The sequence below is a fragment of the Lygodium microphyllum genome, chromosome 3 (assembly GCF_053477565.2).
Source record: "Lygodium microphyllum isolate KBCC chromosome 3, Lygodium_microphyllum_v1.1.10, whole genome shotgun sequence".
Lineage (NCBI taxonomy): Eukaryota > Viridiplantae > Streptophyta > Polypodiopsida > Schizaeales > Lygodiaceae > Lygodium > Lygodium microphyllum.
Window position 1 is genome coordinate 144,587,525 of NC_141137.1, and position 20,207 is coordinate 144,607,731.

Sequence of the window (20,207 nt, forward strand, 5' to 3'; positions counted from 1 at the left end):
CACGCAATGAGAGAGACAGAGAGAGTGCGAGAGAGCAGAGTAGAGAGTGAACACGTTTTTTAGGTACAATGACGAGTGTACCACTTAAGGTTTTTAGATAGATATATATATGAAAGTACAATGTGCTAAGGGTGTGTTCACACCCATGCACATATAAAAGGCACGATGGCCCTTTATTCCCAACATAAAATATATTCTCTATGATAAGCAAAGTCCTACATCACAGTTGCATTGGTTAAAAAAGCTTGCAGACCTTCGCATAAAGAAAGGGACTACTATGTCCTCTCTTTTGAATGAGTTTCATTATTTTCAACCAACTTACTTTCCACGGCATTAAATTTGAGAACAATATAAAGTCTTTGTTCTTGCTTATTACTCTTTTAGAGTCTTGGGATACATTCCATACTGTTATGGGTGCCAATCCCCCTAAAGATGCCTTTAAATGCTCTAATGTAGAGAAAGCCTTGCTTACAAAAACAGTGAACGGGAAGAATATTGATTTAGCCTGTACTTCTTATATACTTATAGTTAGAAGCAGACATGATGGTAAAGGGAATAATGACCGCAATGGTACAGACTCACAGCATAATAGGGGCAAGTCTAAGTCTCGTGGGCAATCATGCAATAAATCCCATGGTCCTAAGTCCTCTCTTGCTTGTCATCATTGCAGGCAACAATGTCACATAAGGCCATAGTGCCACAAAATGCACAATGATAGGCATGAAAAAGACAAAGGAAAAGTGCAAGATAATACCGAGTCTTCTGACGATCACATTGTTCCTAAGTTCATTGTTCAAATTGAGGAGATAAATACATTGGAGTACAATTTAGATCATTACATAACTACTACTTCTTCACTTGATGCTACTTAGTTAACTAATGTTCAATCCTCTTATTCTCAATGTTGGCTTCTTCATTTAGGAGCTTCCTTTCATGTGACTCCACATCATCATTGGTTTTATACCTACCACATTGTTACAAGTTCAATTAGATTGGGCGATAATCATGTATACAATATTGTTAGCATAGGTGATATGAGACTACAGTTTGAAACTAGTATTTCATTTGTTCTGCATGATGTACGCCATGTCCCATCTTTGACTAAAAGCCTTATCTCAACTTGGATGATGATAGGTATTGTGTATTTTTTAATGATTTTGCATGAAAGGTAACAAGTAACAATCTCATTTTTGAAAGACGTGCTAAGGGTGGTAGCCTGTACACCTACTTGTATCTGGATCTATTGATCATGTTTTGGCCGTGACTAATCTTCCACATATCTCTCTTTGGCATCATCATCTTGGACATATGTCCCTCAAAGGAATGAAAGTCTTGACTTGTTTGCATTATCTCCCGCCCTTAGATTATTCATGTTTTGATTCATGTGATCATTGTTTATATGGCAAGTACACTCATAAGGTGTATAAGAAGTTTGATTCTACTTGCATGGGTGAGCCTTTGGCTCTTGTTTACTCGGATGTTTATCATCCTATGCCTTGTTAGGTCCTTGGGTGGTACTATGCCACATTTATTGATATTCATTTACATAAGTATCGACCCATCCCATAAATCAAAAGTCGGATGTTTTGCCTACTTTCAACGCTTTCTTGCTATAGTTGAGAACCCTAAGCACAGGTTGAAATGCCTACGATCTAACAATGGGGGCGAATATATATCTAAGGCATTTGAACAATTTTGTGATGAGAGGGGTATAAAGCGTGAGTTGATCGCTCCTTACATCCCACCCTAAAATGGTATTATAGAGTACGAGAATAGGACTATTTGAGAAAGAGTTGCAATATGATTAGTCAAGCAAACTTACCACAACATTTTTGGGCTGAGGCAATTACTACTATAGCTCATTTGATTAATAGATCCCCATGCACTCCTCTCGGTGGTCGCAAAGGAGATATGGTCTAGTAAACCTCCCTCATGTGCACACTTGCAAGTCTTTGGATATGAGGCTTTCTATCAAGGTATGCAACGATGCAAATGTTGAGCTAAAAATGCATTAGCTTTACTTAAACAGCCCCAAAACATGCTTAATTAATGAAAAAACCTTGTTATTTAAAAGAAACGCGATCCTAGAGAGTTTCTGTGTCCCACATGCACAGACCCTTTTGGGAGGGCCCAAACTTTCTATAAATAGGTATGCTGCCCTCCATTCAACTCTAATCTTGTTTTTGCAAATTTCACATGTTTCAGCTTGCTGCCCACACCCCGTTCGCGGAGGCCATCTCAGCCGAAGCTATCCATTGCTGTCTACATCAGATTGGCGCCTAATTTCCAACCCTCTTCTCGCAGTTTAGAGCTGATCTTAGCCAGGCGACTGCTATTCATGCAAAGACCTACTACCGCACTGCCTGCCACGTCATTTACAGCCTACGTTTAGCAGTTTTCTCTCTCCTCCAGCTATCGCCAGGCTGCTCTATTTGTGTTTGGCAGTTTTAGTCTTTCTCTCTCCTGCAAGCAATCTTGTCTGCATTTTTAGTCTTTCTCTCACCTACTGCCTACATTTTGTCTTTCTCTCTCCTTACTGTTGTCTACATCAAATCCAACTTCTCACTGCTGCGTTTGCTAGTGTTCAATATCCGGAGATTGCCTTGCTACGAATCCGGATCCGTTCAAAGTACGACACACTCTCTAGCTCATTACCCCTGCCCTGATCCTTGAGATACAAGAGTTCAAGGTTCAGTATTCATTCACTGCATAGTGTGTTTGTTGCATGAGAATCATATATTCAGTAGTCATATCACTTCATTCATTCACTATGTTCATTGTCTCTAAGTTACCCTAACCCAAACTGTGTTCTTTTATCAGTCTGTGCTTTGTCGTATGGTTTCTATTTATATTTCTGTGTTAGGGTATTTCCTCACATGGTATCTGAGCATGGTTCTCTCAGAGAAACCTAGGCCTTTGATCTGAAAGCTCTACACAAGAAGCAAGAAAAACAGTAGGTTCAAATGACTTCGAACACAACAACACCGATCCAGTCTCCAAAACCAACTATGCCGAGAACCGAGCGAGAGTGGGCCGATCAGCCTGCTCCACAAAGTTCCGACATGGTGGAAAACACTTCTGATTACATGGAAGAAAAGCTAGGCAAGCTGACCTCTGAAGAATACAAACTAATCATAGCTTATAGACGAAAGAAGATTGAGGAGCTCAATTGAAAGACTACCCTTTAAGAAAAGCTTCTAAATGAAGGTATGCATGAATTTCTCTCTTCAGATGTTGAGCTAAATCTGATGATGTTGCAAGGCCGTCGAGACCTCCATCAAGGAGGGGCTCCCCTCTTGGAGAACAAGACCCGGAGTATGTTCCTTTCTTTCATCCTCTTCCGTCCACTCTGGTGCAAGGTACTTTAGATTCGTCTTTTGTTCCTTCTTTTACCTCTTCTACTTTGCAATATTCTGGTAGAGATCATGTGGAAGAAAGAGAGCAGTCTGTTGACTACGGAAAAGGTCCTCTTGAGAACCAATTCTTAAATGTTAACACACATTGTGGGGATTATAAGAAAAAGCCAGGTACCTCTTCTTCTAACCTTTCTTCTTTTCAGTCTACTTCACAAAATCAGAATGAATTTGGTGTTTCTTTTCCTTCATTGCATGGTGCATCATCATCTTCACACTTTCATTTCCAATCATTAAATGTTAAAAATGAACAAAATGCATCTACACCTTACACGCCACATTTTTAAAACCCACCCATCCTACCACATTCTTCTACTGCTTCTCCACTTCCATTCACACCATTTACATTTTCATTTCAGACACCTCATGTCGCACCGCACATCACACTGGGGGGTTATGAAAACATAGGCACATCCATTAAAACCTCATCCTTCCCTCAGCTGGGTGGTGTTCCACCTACTTCACACACATTTTTGGAATCATTGCAACCTGGGTATCCCCCCCAGTCTCTCCTGAGTGTGGATCAATTGACTCCACAGTTTGCCTCCATGGGTTTACCTAGTGGACTTTCTAGTCATACTGTTGTGCCCCAACCTCACTTTGGACAAGGCTTCCGTGTCCCAGTGTCTCCACCTACACCGGCACCTTATGGAAACATTCATGTTCCAGTGCCTCCGCCTCAATCGGCACTCATTGAACACTCTCAACCTACTTCTGCCTACCCATCTCTACCCCCTCCTTCTACCTATCATACATATCCACCTCCACCATCTTACCCCCCCACCATCTTATCCCCCATATCCATCTTACCCCTCCTGCCCGACACCTCATGGTTCTAGCTCATCTTCTGCCAAGCATGCATTTAATGACAAGACTCGTTTTCATGGGTCAAACTTTACCGCTTGGTCAAACTTGATGAGACATGTCCTTGACTCCCAAAACCTATGGGATCTTGTGCAGGGATTGAAACCAAAAACCCGATCCCGCACTTGTCACGTACGAGGTTGTCCGCTCATGGAAGGCTAGGAATGCCTCCGCTATTGTCGAGTTGATGCAGGGCTTATTGCCTGAGTTTCATTCTCAGCTTCAGCATTTTGACTTAGCGCCTGAGCGATGGGCACGCTTGACTGACCGTTATGCGGCTCAGGATAGGACCCGTCATATCAATCTTAACCATGAGCTCCAGCTTTTCAAAATCACTGAACGAGATGACTTGAAAGTCAAGTTGGCCGAGTATCAACGTCTTCTCGCTGAATTCTCCACTACGGGGACTCCCAAGTCCTCCAAGGATCAGGTCACATTGTTCCTAAATAAACTCCCCAGGATATACTTCAATTTTGTGCAAGGTATAGTTTCAAAGCCTACCATGCCTACATTCTATGAATTTGAGTGTCAGATGTTGCATTAGCACCGTTGTTCGATCAGTTTCATATGAATTCCTCTTCAAAGGGGGCTCTTGTTGCTCATTCTCAAAAAGGGCAACAAGGGAAGGGAAAACAAAACCAGACCTCTACTCAAAATCAAAATCAAAACCAAAATCAAAAGCAAAATCAATCCAAGAAATCACAAGGAACATCCCAATCTCTCAAACCTAGGTGGCAGAATGTACCTAAAAAGAATAGGTATTGTCAACATTGTCAAAAGGCTAGCCATTTTGATGATGAGTGTCGATCAAAAGCAAGAGGCACAACACCAAAACCTAAGTCATAGACCCCAGCCCCTCAGTCGGATAACCCCCTAGCAAGGGAGGCAAGGTGACGGCAAGGGGCAGTTTAAAGGTCAGACTCATACTACCACCGCTCAGCCATCTCAGTCAACAACGTTCTCAACTCCAGAGAGCTTATCTAACTGGTCTGCAGAGGCCCACATCGTCTCTGTAGAGATCAGATGCGAGTCTCATCCACATATGTGAGTTGCCTCCTGACAAGGTTACCGCAGAGGCCCACTCATCATAATCGAGCACTTCAACTCCTGTTTGGATTGTTGACAGTGAGCTACACATCATATGACTTCTATAGGGGACATTTTCCGTTCCCAAGCCCCTGCAACTGCGGGCGGATCCACATAGGAAACAACTCCTCGCTCAAGATTCAGGTTCAAGGTTGCATTAGTTTTGCCACTAACAAGGGTCCAGATTTGGCTTCATTGGACAATGTATATCATGTCCCTCAGCTTGGGGTAAACTTCTTACTTGATCCAGCAGTTTTGCCAGTTGGGGCGAGCAGTCTTCTTTATAGCAACCACAGTCAAGGTCCTTGACACTCAAACTTGTTTAGTGCTTGCTCGTGGTGAGGCACAGCCTAATGGCCTATACCACGTGACACATTTTCTGCAAAGTCGACAACAACTGACTCCATGTTCCATAGCTTCCAGGCCTTAGCCACATCTCTGAAGCCTATGAACAATAAGCGCCTTTGGCATTTTCGCCTAGGGCATCTTGGTTATGACTCTCTTTATGAGTTGTCACGCCGTGAGCTGGTTGAGGCCCTTCCACGCCTGAAGCTAGCTCAAGATGTCTGTAAAGCATGTCGGCTCGGGAAGCAGTACCGTACCCCATTCCCTCTCAGCAAACCTCACATCGTGCTAAGGCGCCTCTTAGATTGATTCATGTTGATCTTTGTGGGCCGACATCCACTGCCGCCTTGAACGACGCGCTGTACTTCTTTTTTATGGTGGATGATCATTCCAAATACATATGGGTGTATTTTCTCAAGCATAAGTCAGGTGCTTTCACATATTTTTCTGCTTGGGTACTGTTGGTTCATAACCAGACTAGCCGTCGTGTCGGTTGCATGAGGAGTGATAGCGGTGGTGAGTTCATCTCCCACGAGTTTTCCGAGTTTCTACAAAAGCATGGCATCTCACACCAGCTCACCTCTACCAACTCCCCTTCTCGGAATGGAATTGTAGAGGGTAGGAACTGAACAGTCGTAGAAATGGCACACTCTATGTTGTTCGAAGCAGAGCTCCCTGAGCGCCTTTGGGTCAAGGCTGTTAACACTTCAGTGTACATCCTCAACCGGTGCCCAACTGCGGCTCTTCCTCAAAAGACCCCGTATGAGGCATTTTTTGGCTCTCGGCTTGTTATTTCCCACTTCAAAGTCTTCGGGTGTCGTGCGTACACACACACACGCCTGATGATAAGATAGGCAAGCTCACTCCCTTAGCTGATCTCCTTATTTTTGTGGGATATTCCTCTGAAGAAGTGAAGCCTATCGTTTGTTTGATCCTCAGACAAACAAGATGATCGTTAGATGGGATGTCGTCTTTGACGAGAGCATGCCTGATGATAAGATAGGCAAGCTCACTCCCCGAGCTAATCTCCTTATTTTTGTGGGATATTCCTTTGAAGCAAAGCCTATCGTTTGTTTGATCCTTGGACAAACAAGGTGATTGTTAGGTGGGATGTCATCTTTGACGAGAGGGATATCGTGCAGTCCTCTGTATCGGGCAATTTTTTTGCTCATTATCCACTTAATCCCCTCCCAAGAGGGTGTTTACCCGTGGTTTACGGATTTGAACCCCCGGGCTCAGTTTGCCAATGCGGAGGTCATGATTGCCACGCATGCGGGTTACGGAATAAATTGTCGGCAATTTCCATACGGAAGATGCCCTTGCATAGGGTTTACACGGTATGCGGGAAGTCGGGTTTAGTAATATTTTTTTAAGCGGAAATATTACATTCTCTCCCCCTTCCGATTCCTTCTTCCACATCATCAAAGATCACGTCTACTGAGCCTGATCTACCTCCCGCTCCTGACATTTCCGCAGATTCTTCCACCTCCAAGTCCCCCTCCGCAAGACCCATTACCTCGCTGATACCAACAGACCATGTAGGATTCGGAGATACTACCACCGGATTCCACTTCAGAGGGACCTAGAAGATCTACCCGGCTTGCTCCTCAAGCATCATTTGTATCGCTGTTTACAGCTCATTATATAGCGCATTCTAAGCCGGATACATGGCAGGAGGCTCTTCAGCACCCTCAATGGCGAGAGGCCATGGAGAAGGAGCTAGAGAGTATTGACCGAAATGAGACTTGGACATTGGTGGATCGTCCAAGCCACAAGCAAGTCATCGGGACAAAGTGGATTTTTAGGACCAAGCTAAAAGCAAATGGGACTTTAGACGAGTACAAGGCTCACCTTGTAGTGCAAGGGTTTCGATAGAAGCATGGCATTGATTATGAAGAGACCTTTGCCCCTACTGCGCGGTTGACTTCCTTTCGGTTGCTACTTGTGCTAGCCGCTCACCACGGTGGGCCGATACATCAGATGGATGTCAAGAGTGCCTTCCTGAACGGTTTCTTGGAGGAGGAAGTCTGTATGGAACAGACTCTGGGCTTTCCTTCAGGGAACCCTAAGGATAAGGCATTCCACTTGCATAAAGCTCTTTATGGGCTAAAGCAAGTGCCACAATCTTGGTTCCATAGGATGGATGAGTTCTTGCAGACTCACGGATACCATTCTACCCCTTATGACCTGAACTTATATGTTCGATCCACTGCAAAGGGGGTTAGCTATATCCTGCTATACATTGATGACTTACTCATCACAGACTCAGATTCTGCTACCATAGCGGAAATCAAGGCTAAGCTTAAAGTTACATTTGAGATGACAAACCTTGGTTTGTTGTCCTATTTCTTGGGGACGGAGGTAGTTTGCTCTAGGGGCTGTATTTTTGTGTCACAGCAGAAGTACACACTTCAGCTTGTGGAACAGTACACTCCGGATCAGACACGGCCAGTGGCCATGCCTCTAGATCCTACTATCCACTTGTCGAAGAATACCCTAGGACAATCCTTCGATAAACATACCTATCGTTCTATTGTAGGGAAACTTCTTTGGTTAATTCACACTAGGCCAGATTTAGCTTACTCAGTTAGCATACTCAGTCAATATTTCACAGCACCTAGGATGTCACATTGGATTGCATGTCTTCGTGTGCTGTGTTATTTGCGGTGTACTTATTCTTATGGCCTGACATATGGTTCTGGTTTATGTTTGCAGGGGTACACTGATTCTGATTGGACAAGAGATCCTGACACCCGACAATCCCATGGCGGCTACCTCTTTACCTTCGGCACGGCTCCCATTTCTTGGTCCAGCCGTAAGCAAGAGACGATGGCGGCTTTCACGGCCGAAGGCTGAGTATTGGGCTCTCTTCGATGGCACCACCGAGGCCATCCATCTCAGGAGTTTACTGGCGGTGCTTCACTTTCCATGTGACTCTCCCACAGTTGTCTACTACGACAACCAGAGTGCCATTGCCCTTGCAGGCAATCCAATCATCACACCACAGACACAATATGTGGGAGTCCACTTCCACTTTTCTAGAGAGCACGTTAAGCTAGGCACGATTCGCCTAGAGTTTGTGCCATCATCAAATAATTTTGCAAATATCTTGACCAAAACAGTCAACTGGCCGGTTCTTCAGTACCTGCTATCCAAGATCTGCTTGGATACGCCCTCCCCTACTTCTTCACCTTGCGGGGAGAGGGTACTTCTCTCTTGCTTTCCCTTTCACTTTAAGAGGGGGCAGCTTTTACTCTTGATAGTAACAGTGATGATGCTTACAATTTTTTATAGACATTACATTCATTTATTCATTTGTATTGTATTGTGGACATTTGTAACTTCATCCGCACTGTCAAGATGACATGATTGTAAAAGGGCACTTGAACAAGTAAACAATTCCCCTGCGAGGGCACTGTCCAAGTGGCACCATTGCATAGCATATTGCATGAGCATGATATCTTGCATCTCCCTTTGCATTACCCCATGCATTGGCATTCTGTTCATGTAAACATGCATCTGTGCGCATTTATCCCTTTTTCGGTCATTTGGAGTGGTGGACTCCAAGATCCACCATATTCGTGGCATTGCACATGGCAGTCTCCAAGACAGTCTTTCCCAACTTCCTTGCTTGCTTTGCTTGTCTTGCTTGCTTGACATATTTGCTATACACACACCTTAGCCATTTTCTTCATCACCGACACCCAGTAATGGTAGGGATAGTATGCTTGTCTTGTGAAGGTCTTGGGTCCTGACCATCCCTTATCACTCTCCTATTTGTGTCACGGATACTCAATAGGACGAAAACTAATTTGAAACCCTCACTTAATGCTTAATCTATCAAACCTAAAAAGCCCTCAAAAAAAAACAAAAATTTAAAAAAAACCCATACCTAGTTCCATCCGCCTTTGTAAGGCTTGGTAGTGTTAGAGAGTCATTTCCTGGACAACAGAGTGCCACATCAGCAGTATGGACAGTGCAGAGGAGCAACATCAGCAAGCACAAGTGCCACATAGCACAGCAGCAATCGGACAGGATTTTTCTACAATCGGCCAAGTTTTTTGTGCAGTCGGCTGCATTAAATGCAACCGACTTGATTCTGTCTATTTTTTGTGATATTTTCCGCTATTTATAGCAGAGTGGTCTAGCACTTGGAGATATTCTAAATCTTGAGATCTAACAAAGACAACTTGCTGTGATTGACGGCACAAAGACTGACGAAGATGGAGGTCCTCAAGGCAGAGACAAACACAGCTATTTTCTCTGCACCCGTGTATATTTCTACACTCCTATACAGCATACTACACTGCAAATTTTCTGTCTCACTATCTCCTCTCTCTCTCTCTCCTCTTTTTCTTCACTCTCAATCTTAGTCCTACGCTTCCATATCGCTGCACTCTGACAAGGTATCAAAGCGGTGAAATCGGATAAACTGATTGAAAACCCTACCTGAAGAGGAGATTTCAGCACGACACAAGGCTGCGTTTTCAGCATTCAAGGGCGAGCAGGGGGTGTAGTAACGGCTTAGGCACGAAGATCAAGACAGTCACTAGTTACACGCAACGAGAGACAGAGAGAGTAGGTGAGAGCAAAGCAGAGAGTGTGCACGATTTTAGGTACAACGACGAGAGAGTACCTTTAGGATTTTAGATAGATATATATGTGTAAGTACAAGTGCTAGGGGTGTGTTCACACCCGAGCACATTTAAAGACACGAGGGCCTTTATTCCCAAAAACCTCCCACCAAAAGGCAATGTGACTTAAGAGGAGAAAATAATCAACTAAGTCTAGGTATGTACAAAGCTGAAATACATATATCTATCCAACTCCCATCATCTGTCGGCAATGAGCAAACCGCTCTGCTGGAAGACCCTTCATGAGAAGGTCTGCAGGGTTATCATCTGTATGCACTTTGACAAGCTCAATGCTCTTGCTGTCAAGTACATCTCTAATGAAGTGGTACTTGCCCTGTATGTGCTTTGTCTTTGCATGAAAGACAGGATTCCGTCCTAGCATGATACCACTCTGACTATCACAATGGAGAACACGTAACTCTGAGATGCCAAGCTCTCCCACTAGACGTGAAAGCCACAAAGCCTCCTTGCACGTCTCAATGGCAGCCACATACTTTGCCTCTGTAGTAGACAATGCAACACACTTCTGTAGCCTGGAGATCCAAGGGACCGCTCCTCCAGTGAAAGTAAATACATATCCAGAAGTGGACTTCCTACAGTCCGCATGACCAACATAGTCTACATCCGTAAAGCCAACAGATGCCTTCTGCTTTCCAAAGTAGATGCACAACTCCTTTGTGCCTTTGAGGTATCTCATAATACCTTTCATTGCATCCCAATGCTTCTTGCCAGGGGTTGCCATGTATCTGCTAACCACTCCCACTACAAAGGCAATGTCACGACGTGTAGCAACCATAACATATATCAAACTGCCAACAGCTGAAGCATATGGTATCTTGGCCATTTCAGCCTTCTCATCATCAAATATAGGGCTGTCCTCTGCACTAAGTCTCACATATGGAGACAATGGAGCCCCAATTGTTCCCCCCCCCCCTCCATATTGAAACACTGCAAAACCTTGGAAATATACTCCGGCTGAGATAGATAGAGTAAGCACGTTGATCTATCTCTGAGTATTCGCATGCCAAGAATATGATTTGCATCACCAAGATCCTTCATGTCAAAGCTGCCATGAAGACTTTGCTTCAATGAGTCCAAGGCATGAGTATCCCTACCAGCAATCAGCATGTCATCTATATATAAGACCAAGATAATCAAGCTGTCATCTGCTGCTTTCTTGGTGTACAAGCAGTGATCCAATTGACTTCTATGGAAACCTTAAGACTGCATAAATGTATCAAACTTATGATACCATTCTATGGGTGCTTGTTTCAGCCCATACAAAGTTCTTTTGAGTTTACATACCATTTTACTTTATCTTTTTCCACAAACCCTTCAGGCTGCTACATATATATGTCTTCATGCAAATCACCATGTAAAAATGCAGTCTTTACATCCATCTGTATGAGTTCCATATCTTCAACTGCAACCAAGCCCAAAATGGTTCTCAATGTAGTCATTTTGACTACAGGAGAGAAAATCTCATCAAAGTCAATTCCTTACTCCTTCTTGTACCCCTTTGCAACCAATGTTGCTTTGTACTTTGATGAGAAACCAGAAGTAACCATCTTGTAAACCATAGAGACAGGGAACGCCCGTTCCGGCACATAGGAACGGATTAACGCGTTCCGAGGGGTTCGGGCCAAGGAAACGCTGGCGAAACGTTCCAGCCCGTTTCCTGGCCCATTCCCTGGCCGTTCCAAGTCCGTTCCTTGGCCATTCCAGGTCCGTTCCCTGTCTGGAACGGCCGTTCCTGCTCAAGAGTTTTTTAATTTTTTAAATTTTTAACTTTTAAGGTTTTTTTTTTTGTTGTCGTTGCCCGCGCTGTCTCGAACTGCCCGCGTGTCGCCCGTTTCGTGCCCATCTGTCTGGACTCTGTCGCCCGTTTCGCCTCGCCTACGTCTGTCCTCGCCTACGTCGCTCCACTCCCGTCTGTCCGTCGCCTGCGCCCGTTTCGCCTGCGCCTGTTTCGCCTACGTCGCTGCACTCCCGCCCAGTCCGCCTGCCGACTGTCCCCGCCCACTCTGCCTGCTCCGCCTGCCCTGCCGACTGTCCCCGCCCACTTCGCCTGCTCCGCCTGCCCTTCCGACTGTCCCACCGACTATCTCGCTTGCCCCGCCTGCCCCCACTGCCTAGGCCCTACTCCCACCTGCTCTCGGGACTCGTCTACCTCTCCCGCTTGCCTGGCCCGCCTCTCTTGCCTGGCGTGACTTCTCCCCGGGATCAGGTGAAGTCTCAAGGTCCGAGGATCATTATCTCGATTCTCAAATTTGTCATTGTCCCAAATTTGGGAGCTGAAAATGTGCCAAATTTTGGGGCATTTTCAGCAAGGAATTGCAGGCTGGAATGCCCCAAAATTGGGGCATTTTGAGTCTGTCATTGCCCCAAGTTTGGGAGCTGAAAATACTCCAAATTTTGGGGCATTTTCAGCAAGGGAATGTTCAATGCAGGCTAGAATGCCCCAAATTTGTGGCATTTTCAGTAAAAGGAATGCAGGCTGAAATAGCACCAAAGTTCTGGCATTTTTAGCATTGCTAAAAATTTAACACACACATGTTGAAATTTTGGCTGCAAATTTTTGCAATTTTATTGAACTTTACTGATTATTTGTCACTTTTATATAGATGGCAGCATTGACATCTATGGGATCTTCATCATCCTCAGCAGGTACTTCGTCAACAACTGGACGAAGTCGAAGCACTACTTGGTCATGGTGGGATGAGGTAGATGCAGGGGTGCCATTGAGAGGTGGAGGGGCTCGCCCTTGGAAATGCAAACTTTGCCCTTATGCTCGCACTAGTGGGGCTGATAAAGTGAGAACCCATCTTCTACATGAGGAGGGGAAAGAGGTGCGTTTTTGCACCAATGTATCAATTGAGAAAAGGCAGGAGTTACTTGACCGCATAGCCACATCTATGGGGAATTCACATGCCAGGAGGACGCCAAATATAGCAGTGGATCCAACAACATGGACTCCAAGACCAGCAGGGCATGGTGCTTCATGCAGAAGACCACCAGGATTAGTGGCTACGCAGCCTTCTCGTGGGCCATCAATGGCAACAGGTCGTGGTGCTAAACAGAGTTCATTGCACACTTCATGGGAACCAAAGAAAAAAGAGGAAACAGATGCAGCAGTGGCACGCTTTTTTTTACCATGACCATATTGCATTCAAATCAGCCAGGTCACCTTATTTTTTAAATATGGTGACAAAGATTACAGAGTATGGACCCACATATAAGCCCCCTTCATCAGAAACTATCAGGACTACATTGCTTCAAAAGGAGAAAGTAGCCATAGAGATTGCAACAGCAAATATTCGCAATCAATGGGTAAGAAATGGAGTGACATTGATAGCAGATGGATGGAGTGACACACGCCATAGGTCCATACATGGTATTGTTGCATATTCTCGTGGAGATGTATACTTCATTGGTAGTCATGATGCTTCAGAGACTGGAAAGAGTGCAGATGTATTGGCATCTGAGTGGTGCGAGGCAGTGCAGGCTGTTGGGGCAGAAAATGTAGTGCAGTTTGTGGCAGATGGTGAACCTACAAACAGGGCAGCATGAAACATTTTAATGGCAATGTATCCACATATCACCTTTAGTCCATGCATGGCGCATTGCTTGGATAACTTGTTGAAGGATATTGGGGACTTGCCATGGATTGCATCTCTTGTTGCGAAAGGCAACAAGATTATCACATTTATATGTAATCATCAGTACTTGCATGCTGAGTTTCGCAAGAGAAGTGACAAAGAACTTCTTAAATACTCGGATACACGATTTGCATATAACTTTCTTATGCTTCGTCGATTGCACTATTGCAAAGGTGCAATTAGGGAGCTATTTGCTAGTGATGAGTATGAAAATTGGACTGGGGCTGCCACTGCTACTGCTGTGTTATGTAATGCATATGTTTCTGATAGAGATTTTTGGGAGGAGGTTAATCGCACCAACCAAATGGTTGATCCTATTATGCACATGTTGAGGCTTCCAGATGGCATGGATCCATGCATTGGGAAGATCTATGAAGGTATGGATCGCATGATTGAGAGGTTGGAGAGTTTGGAACCAAATGCAGATAGGTATGAGCAAATCAAGGAGTTATGCATCAGCAGATGGAATGAGTATGACTCTCCTATGCATGCTGCAGTATATGTGCTTGATCCTGAGTTTCAAGGAAAGATGCAAGAAAGAGACCTTGAGGTGGTCAAGGCTTGGAACACATTGCTTGCAAGGCTTTATCCTAGCCGTGAAATGCAACGCAAAATTAAAAATCAGCTCTCTGTATATCGACAAACATTAGGGATGTTTGGTACAGAGGATGCACTAGAGGACAGGACAAATATTGGGGCTGCTTTATGGTGGGAGGACTACGGGGCAGAAGCTCCAGAGTTGCAGAGTTTGGCTATTCGTATTCTTAGCCAAACAATTAGCTCTTCTTGTTTAGAGCAACTATGGAGCTCCTTCAATCACATTCACTCAAAGAAGAGAAATCGTCTTGGTACAATGAAGACGAATGACCTAGTTTATGTGAGCTCCAATCTTCGCTTGCTAGCTCGTACATCAGTTGCAAAGGCTGATTCTTTTATATGTTGGGAAAAAGATGACGATGATGATGATGGTGATGATGATGGGCAGGATGTTGTTCAGCAGGATGAGCATTCAGGCACAGTGGAGCCATCTTCCATGAATCAGAGCACTTAGTAGCTAGCCTTTTGGAACTTTAGAGTATTGACTTGGAAATTGGAGCTCTTGTAACTTGGATCTTTACTATTTAGGCTTTAAAGTTTACTGTTTAGTGCATATTTTGTGTTTTTGCAATGCACACTTGTTGCCAGTTGGACTTATGCAACATTGTTGATTACAGTGTTGAATTATGAATGCGACAATCCATTGCTGGTTACAATGTTTTGAATCTTTATTATTGTTGAAAGTTGAAACTTGATTATTATGTCTCTAGAGTCTAATTTCATGAATTATAATTCATGGTTGATAATAGATATGATCTGTCTCTCTAGATTCTAAGACTAGTGTTGACTCTCTCTCTCTAGAGAATATATATATATATATATACCGTTCCCTCCGTTCCCGTTCCCTCGCTTTGGGCGTTCCCCCCCGTTCCAGGGGGTCCCGTTCCCGTTCCCCGTTCCTGGTAACTATGTTGTAAACCCATTTGCATAGAAGTGTTTTCTGCCCTTTAGGCAATTGCACCAACTACCAAGTGTCATTTTTCTCAAGAGATTCCATTTCTGACAACATGGCTTTATACCATTTCTTGTTCTCATGTTTGTCCGTTGCTTCCTTGAAAGTAGATACACAACTTCTTTGTGCCTTTGAGGTATCTCATAATACCTTTCACTGCATCCCAATCCTTCTTGCCAGGGGTTGCCATGTATCTGCTAACCACTCCCACTGCAAAGGCAATGCCAGGACGTGTAGCAACCATAGCATATATCAAACTGCCAACAGCTGAAGCATATGGTATCTTGGCCATTTCAGCCTTCTCATCATCAGATGTAGGGCTGTCCTCTGCACTAAGTTTCACATATGGAGGCAATGGAACCCCAATTGTTTTCCCCCCCTCCATATTAAAACGCTACAAAACTTTGGAGATACACTCTTGCTGAGATAGATAGAGTAAGCCTTTCGATCTATCTCTAAGTATTCGCATGCCAAGAATGTGATTTGCATCACCAAGATCCTTCATATCAAAGCTACCATGAAGACTTTGCTTCAACAAATCCAAGGCATGAGTATCCTTGCCAACAATTAGCATGTCATCAACATACAAAACCAAGATAATCAGGCTACCATCGGCTGCCCTCTTGGTGTGCAAGCAGTGATCCACTTGACTTCTATGAAAGCCTTGGGACTGCATGAATGTATCAAACTTATGATACCATTCTCTTGGTGCTTGTTTCAGCCCATACAAACTCCTTTTGAGTTTACATACCATTTTCTATTTACCTTGTTCAACAAACCTTCAAGCTGTTGCATATATATGTCTTCATGCAAATCACCATGTAAAAAACGTAGTCTTTACATCTATTTGTATAAGCTCCATATCCTCAACTGCAACCAAGCCCAAAACGGTTCTCAATGTAGTCATCTTGACTACAGGAGAGAAAATCTCATCAAAGTCAATTCCATTCTCCTGCTTGTACCCTTTGCAACCAATCTTGCTTTGTACTTTGGTGAGGAACCAGAAGTGACCTTCATCTTGTAAACCCGTTTGCATAGAAGGGTTTTCTGCCCTTTCGGCAACTACACCAAATCCCAAGTGCCATTTTTTTCAAGTGGGGTTATTCTTGAAGCGCTATGGATCCATATCTTTACAAAAAAGGACCCATGATTATAGCCTTATCATTTAGATATTATATGTTAATGATATATTGATTGCTGGAAGTGCTCATACTAAGCTGGATGCTTGGGAGACTCAACTCAAAAAGAGCTTTGAGATGGAGGACATAGAATATGCCTCTTACATACTTAGTATGCACATTACATGCAATTGCTCTAAGAGACTTCTCTACTTGTCCTAGAAGGAGTACTTCCACCAAGTACTTGAGTAATTTCATATGCACAGTGATAACCTATTGACTGCCCGTTACTTTCTTATGTGAAGGTCAGTCACAAAGATTGTCCCCAATGAGATTATGAGAAGGCCAAGATAGCTAGGATCTTGTGGACATCCATAGTAGGTAGCTTAATGTATGCCACACTAGCCACTAAACCTAACATAGCATTTGCAAAGGAAGTTGTGGCTCATTATGTGGTGACACTTGACCGACAACACCTGGCCAGCAACATTGAGATGCCATGGAGAATATCATAAAATACCTTAAGAACATTGCAAATATATACATTTGTTATGGTGGCTAAGATATTGGAGTCATGGGCTACACAAACTCAGATTATGCACGACATGCAAATAGTGAGAAATCTACATCCTGCTATATCTTCACTTTTGCTAGAGGTGTGGTTTCTTAGATGTCCAAGTGCAAAAATACACGACCATGTCTACTACCGAGGCTAAGTACATTACAACCACTAAGACTTGTAAGGAGACCCTATGGTTAGGCCATCTACTTGTAGACCTTGGTATGATTGTGACTCCTATATAACATTCGAACTTTATGAGTGTCATACAATTGGCACGTAATCTAGTCTTTCATGCAAAGACCAAGCATATTGAGGCCCGTTATCACTTCATTAGAGAGGTAATTGAGGAGAAGCAACTAGAGCTTGTCAAGATCTCCACAAATGAGAATCCTACAAATTTACTTACAAAAAGACTCCAATGGAACATTATGCCTTCCTTAGGGAATCGATGGGCATAAAATGAGATGATCTCTATTCCTCATCCTATTGTACTTATATATACACTTTTATTCTATCACCTTTTTCTTGTTTTCTCCTCACTCAAGCACATTTGCCTTTAAATTAGAGATTGATTGGGGTTAAAGGCCGCCTATGCCTAACCGTCCACACTTACTTTATACTTAGTGTCCACACACTTGTACTTTGCAAAGGTGGCAACCACCCATTGCTATCACTTTCTTCTTTATTCTTTCTATGACAATAAAATAAGGGAAGGCAAGTCACATATTGTGACTATTAGAGTTCCTCTCTCTCTCTCTCTCTCTCTCTCTCTCTCTCTCTCTCCATAGCTCTTGCTTCCGCTTGTGCTCTCAATCTTGCTGCACCTTTCAATAATGCGTTCTCCAAGAATGTCAAAGGACATCAAGCTCCAAAGTATGGTTGAGAGGGTAGTGCCATGGTGCCTTTCCTCAAAAAACCTTGGTGCCCCTAGATAAAGACAATACCTCTAGAGAGCACTACTTGGTGAAATGGCCACTACAAACCTAGGATGGTGATCCAAGTAGTGGATGGGTTCTTGCTTACTCCAATATTGACACTCCCCGTGCACATCCTTTATCCTTGGCCTATTGCAAATGGAAATTCCATCAAGACTTAAGATGAGCACCAGTGGATCAACACAAATCTATCTAAGTATGGGATTTGCAGGTGGTCAGAAAGCTGTCGTTTTGCAAGCTCTCAGACACTGTCTATGTAAAAATGAAACAGTGAGCTTACAAACTTACCAGCTCAGATAAATGAAAGAAAGCGCTAACATTTCAAATAAGACAGTAGATAAATCCTCTGTAGCCCCCAGGACGTACCGTACATAATATATTTCCGTAACCTGACAACTTTGAAGATAATATCAACAGAGGAGCAACCATGCATAATTTCAACAGGAAATTCAGGAGGGAAAGACGATGCAATGGCGTACATTTGCGATGGACAATGCATCATGTTGCATGCAATGAGAAAGGAAAATTTGTAAGAAAAAATGGCGTACCTGGCATTTAGTGTCACGAATACCCTGCTGCGCTCCGATTCTCAACATTGCAGGGGTTAAAAGGACGCTGCGACCAAAACCACAGGACTCAGCGTGAGAGTGCTCCCGAGTCCCGTCGCCAATCTTGTTGAAAGGCTTTGAACTTTTGAAGGTTGAACGTTTAATGATTAAAACTTTTTAAGTTATAAGTGTGAATGGATCTGCACAATTTTCCACAAATATTAGGTAAAGCGTTTTTGTGTATAGGGGTGAACAACACTCCCAAAAACCTTTCAAAAACCAAGGCGGTGTAATCACAAGGGCTTGACAACGTAAGGTTTGTCAAGGGTAAATGAATGACTTGATGATGGCAAGAAAGCGTGACATCAAGGGGAAGCTTCAAAGGGAGAATTGAGTATTTGATCCAAGGGCAAAAAGAATATTAATGTGAGCCACACCTTCGTCTTAATGGGGGCCTTGAGTCCCTGCATAGTTGAGACAAGAACCATGAATTCATATGGGTGCATACACAAGCTAGTAGCACAAGAATTGAAGAAAGTTTATTGGATTCTTCTTGTAGATAGGAGGCTATAAGATGCCAATCTTGGAGGCCCTGAAGTATTTAAGATGTTGTGTTATTGTAGTGCCTTGTGTAGCATTTCAAAAGTGATTATGGGCACTCTTACAAAGATTTATAAACATTGAGGATGGACAAAGATTCTACATTTGGTAGCTCGATACACTAGCTAGATTGCGAGTCTCTTCCAAAATGGCATAGGAGTTCCAAAGCTTGTGACATGGCATTAAGCCATGGCCAAATGTGGAGCAAAATGTCCTAATGCTTAAAAGTTGCTGACATGAGACAAGCTATGCTCAAAAAACCAAGGTTTTCGCCTTTGATGTTTGAAATTTACCTCTCAAACTAAAATTGAGATGCGAGGAAACCAAATTTCGAAGGATTTTAGTATTAAAACTTTCAAATATAGGCATTTTACCTCTCAAATTTTTCATTAAAAGGTTTTTCACATTCGTGCAAAAATTTTTCTTTAAGCGTTGTCAACAAGTCTATCCAAGTGTTTTGGAAATAGAGAATTTCAAACTGAAGTAAGGAGGAGTGGAACATCACAACAAGATAATGAGTAGAAATGTCATTTTGTTTGTGTTTAAAGCCACAATTAACATTATATCTAGTCTCTTCGCTAGGAGTTTCTCAATACACTCGCATTTAGAACAATGCGTAATATCTCCATTTCTAAGATACACATGCATTGATATAAACATATGTGTGGTTTCATAGCTTGAACAAAAAAAATATTTTCAATGTCCCTAATGCACAAGAGAGTAGTATAGCCCAAGGCATGGCTCCTTATATGCAGGCTTTAGAGGACTATCAATGGGTCTCTCATAGATATGTAAGCATAGGTTGCTTTCACCAATTGAACAAAGAAACGATACATTTCATTAATGATATAAGTAGTTGAAAAATAGGTATTGAATGCACTCAATATATAGGTT

The 20,207-nt window shown here is 43.2% G+C and overlaps 1 protein-coding gene across 1 annotated transcript in view; it reads right to left on the reverse strand.

Annotated features, from left to right (window-relative positions):
* LOC148038980 (argininosuccinate synthase, chloroplastic-like) overlaps positions 1 to 18,870 on the reverse strand; it is a 132,284-nt gene extending 113,414 nt beyond the window's left edge. Inside the window, exon 1 of the mRNA XM_087674838.1 lies at positions 18,714 to 18,870. Within this exon, the coding sequence (XP_087530964.1) occupies positions 18,714 to 18,761 (48 nt within the window). The 5' untranslated portion in view covers positions 18,762 to 18,870. The remainder of the gene's footprint in view (positions 1 to 18,713) is intronic.
* Between the last annotated feature and the right edge of the window lie 1,337 nt (positions 18,871 to 20,207).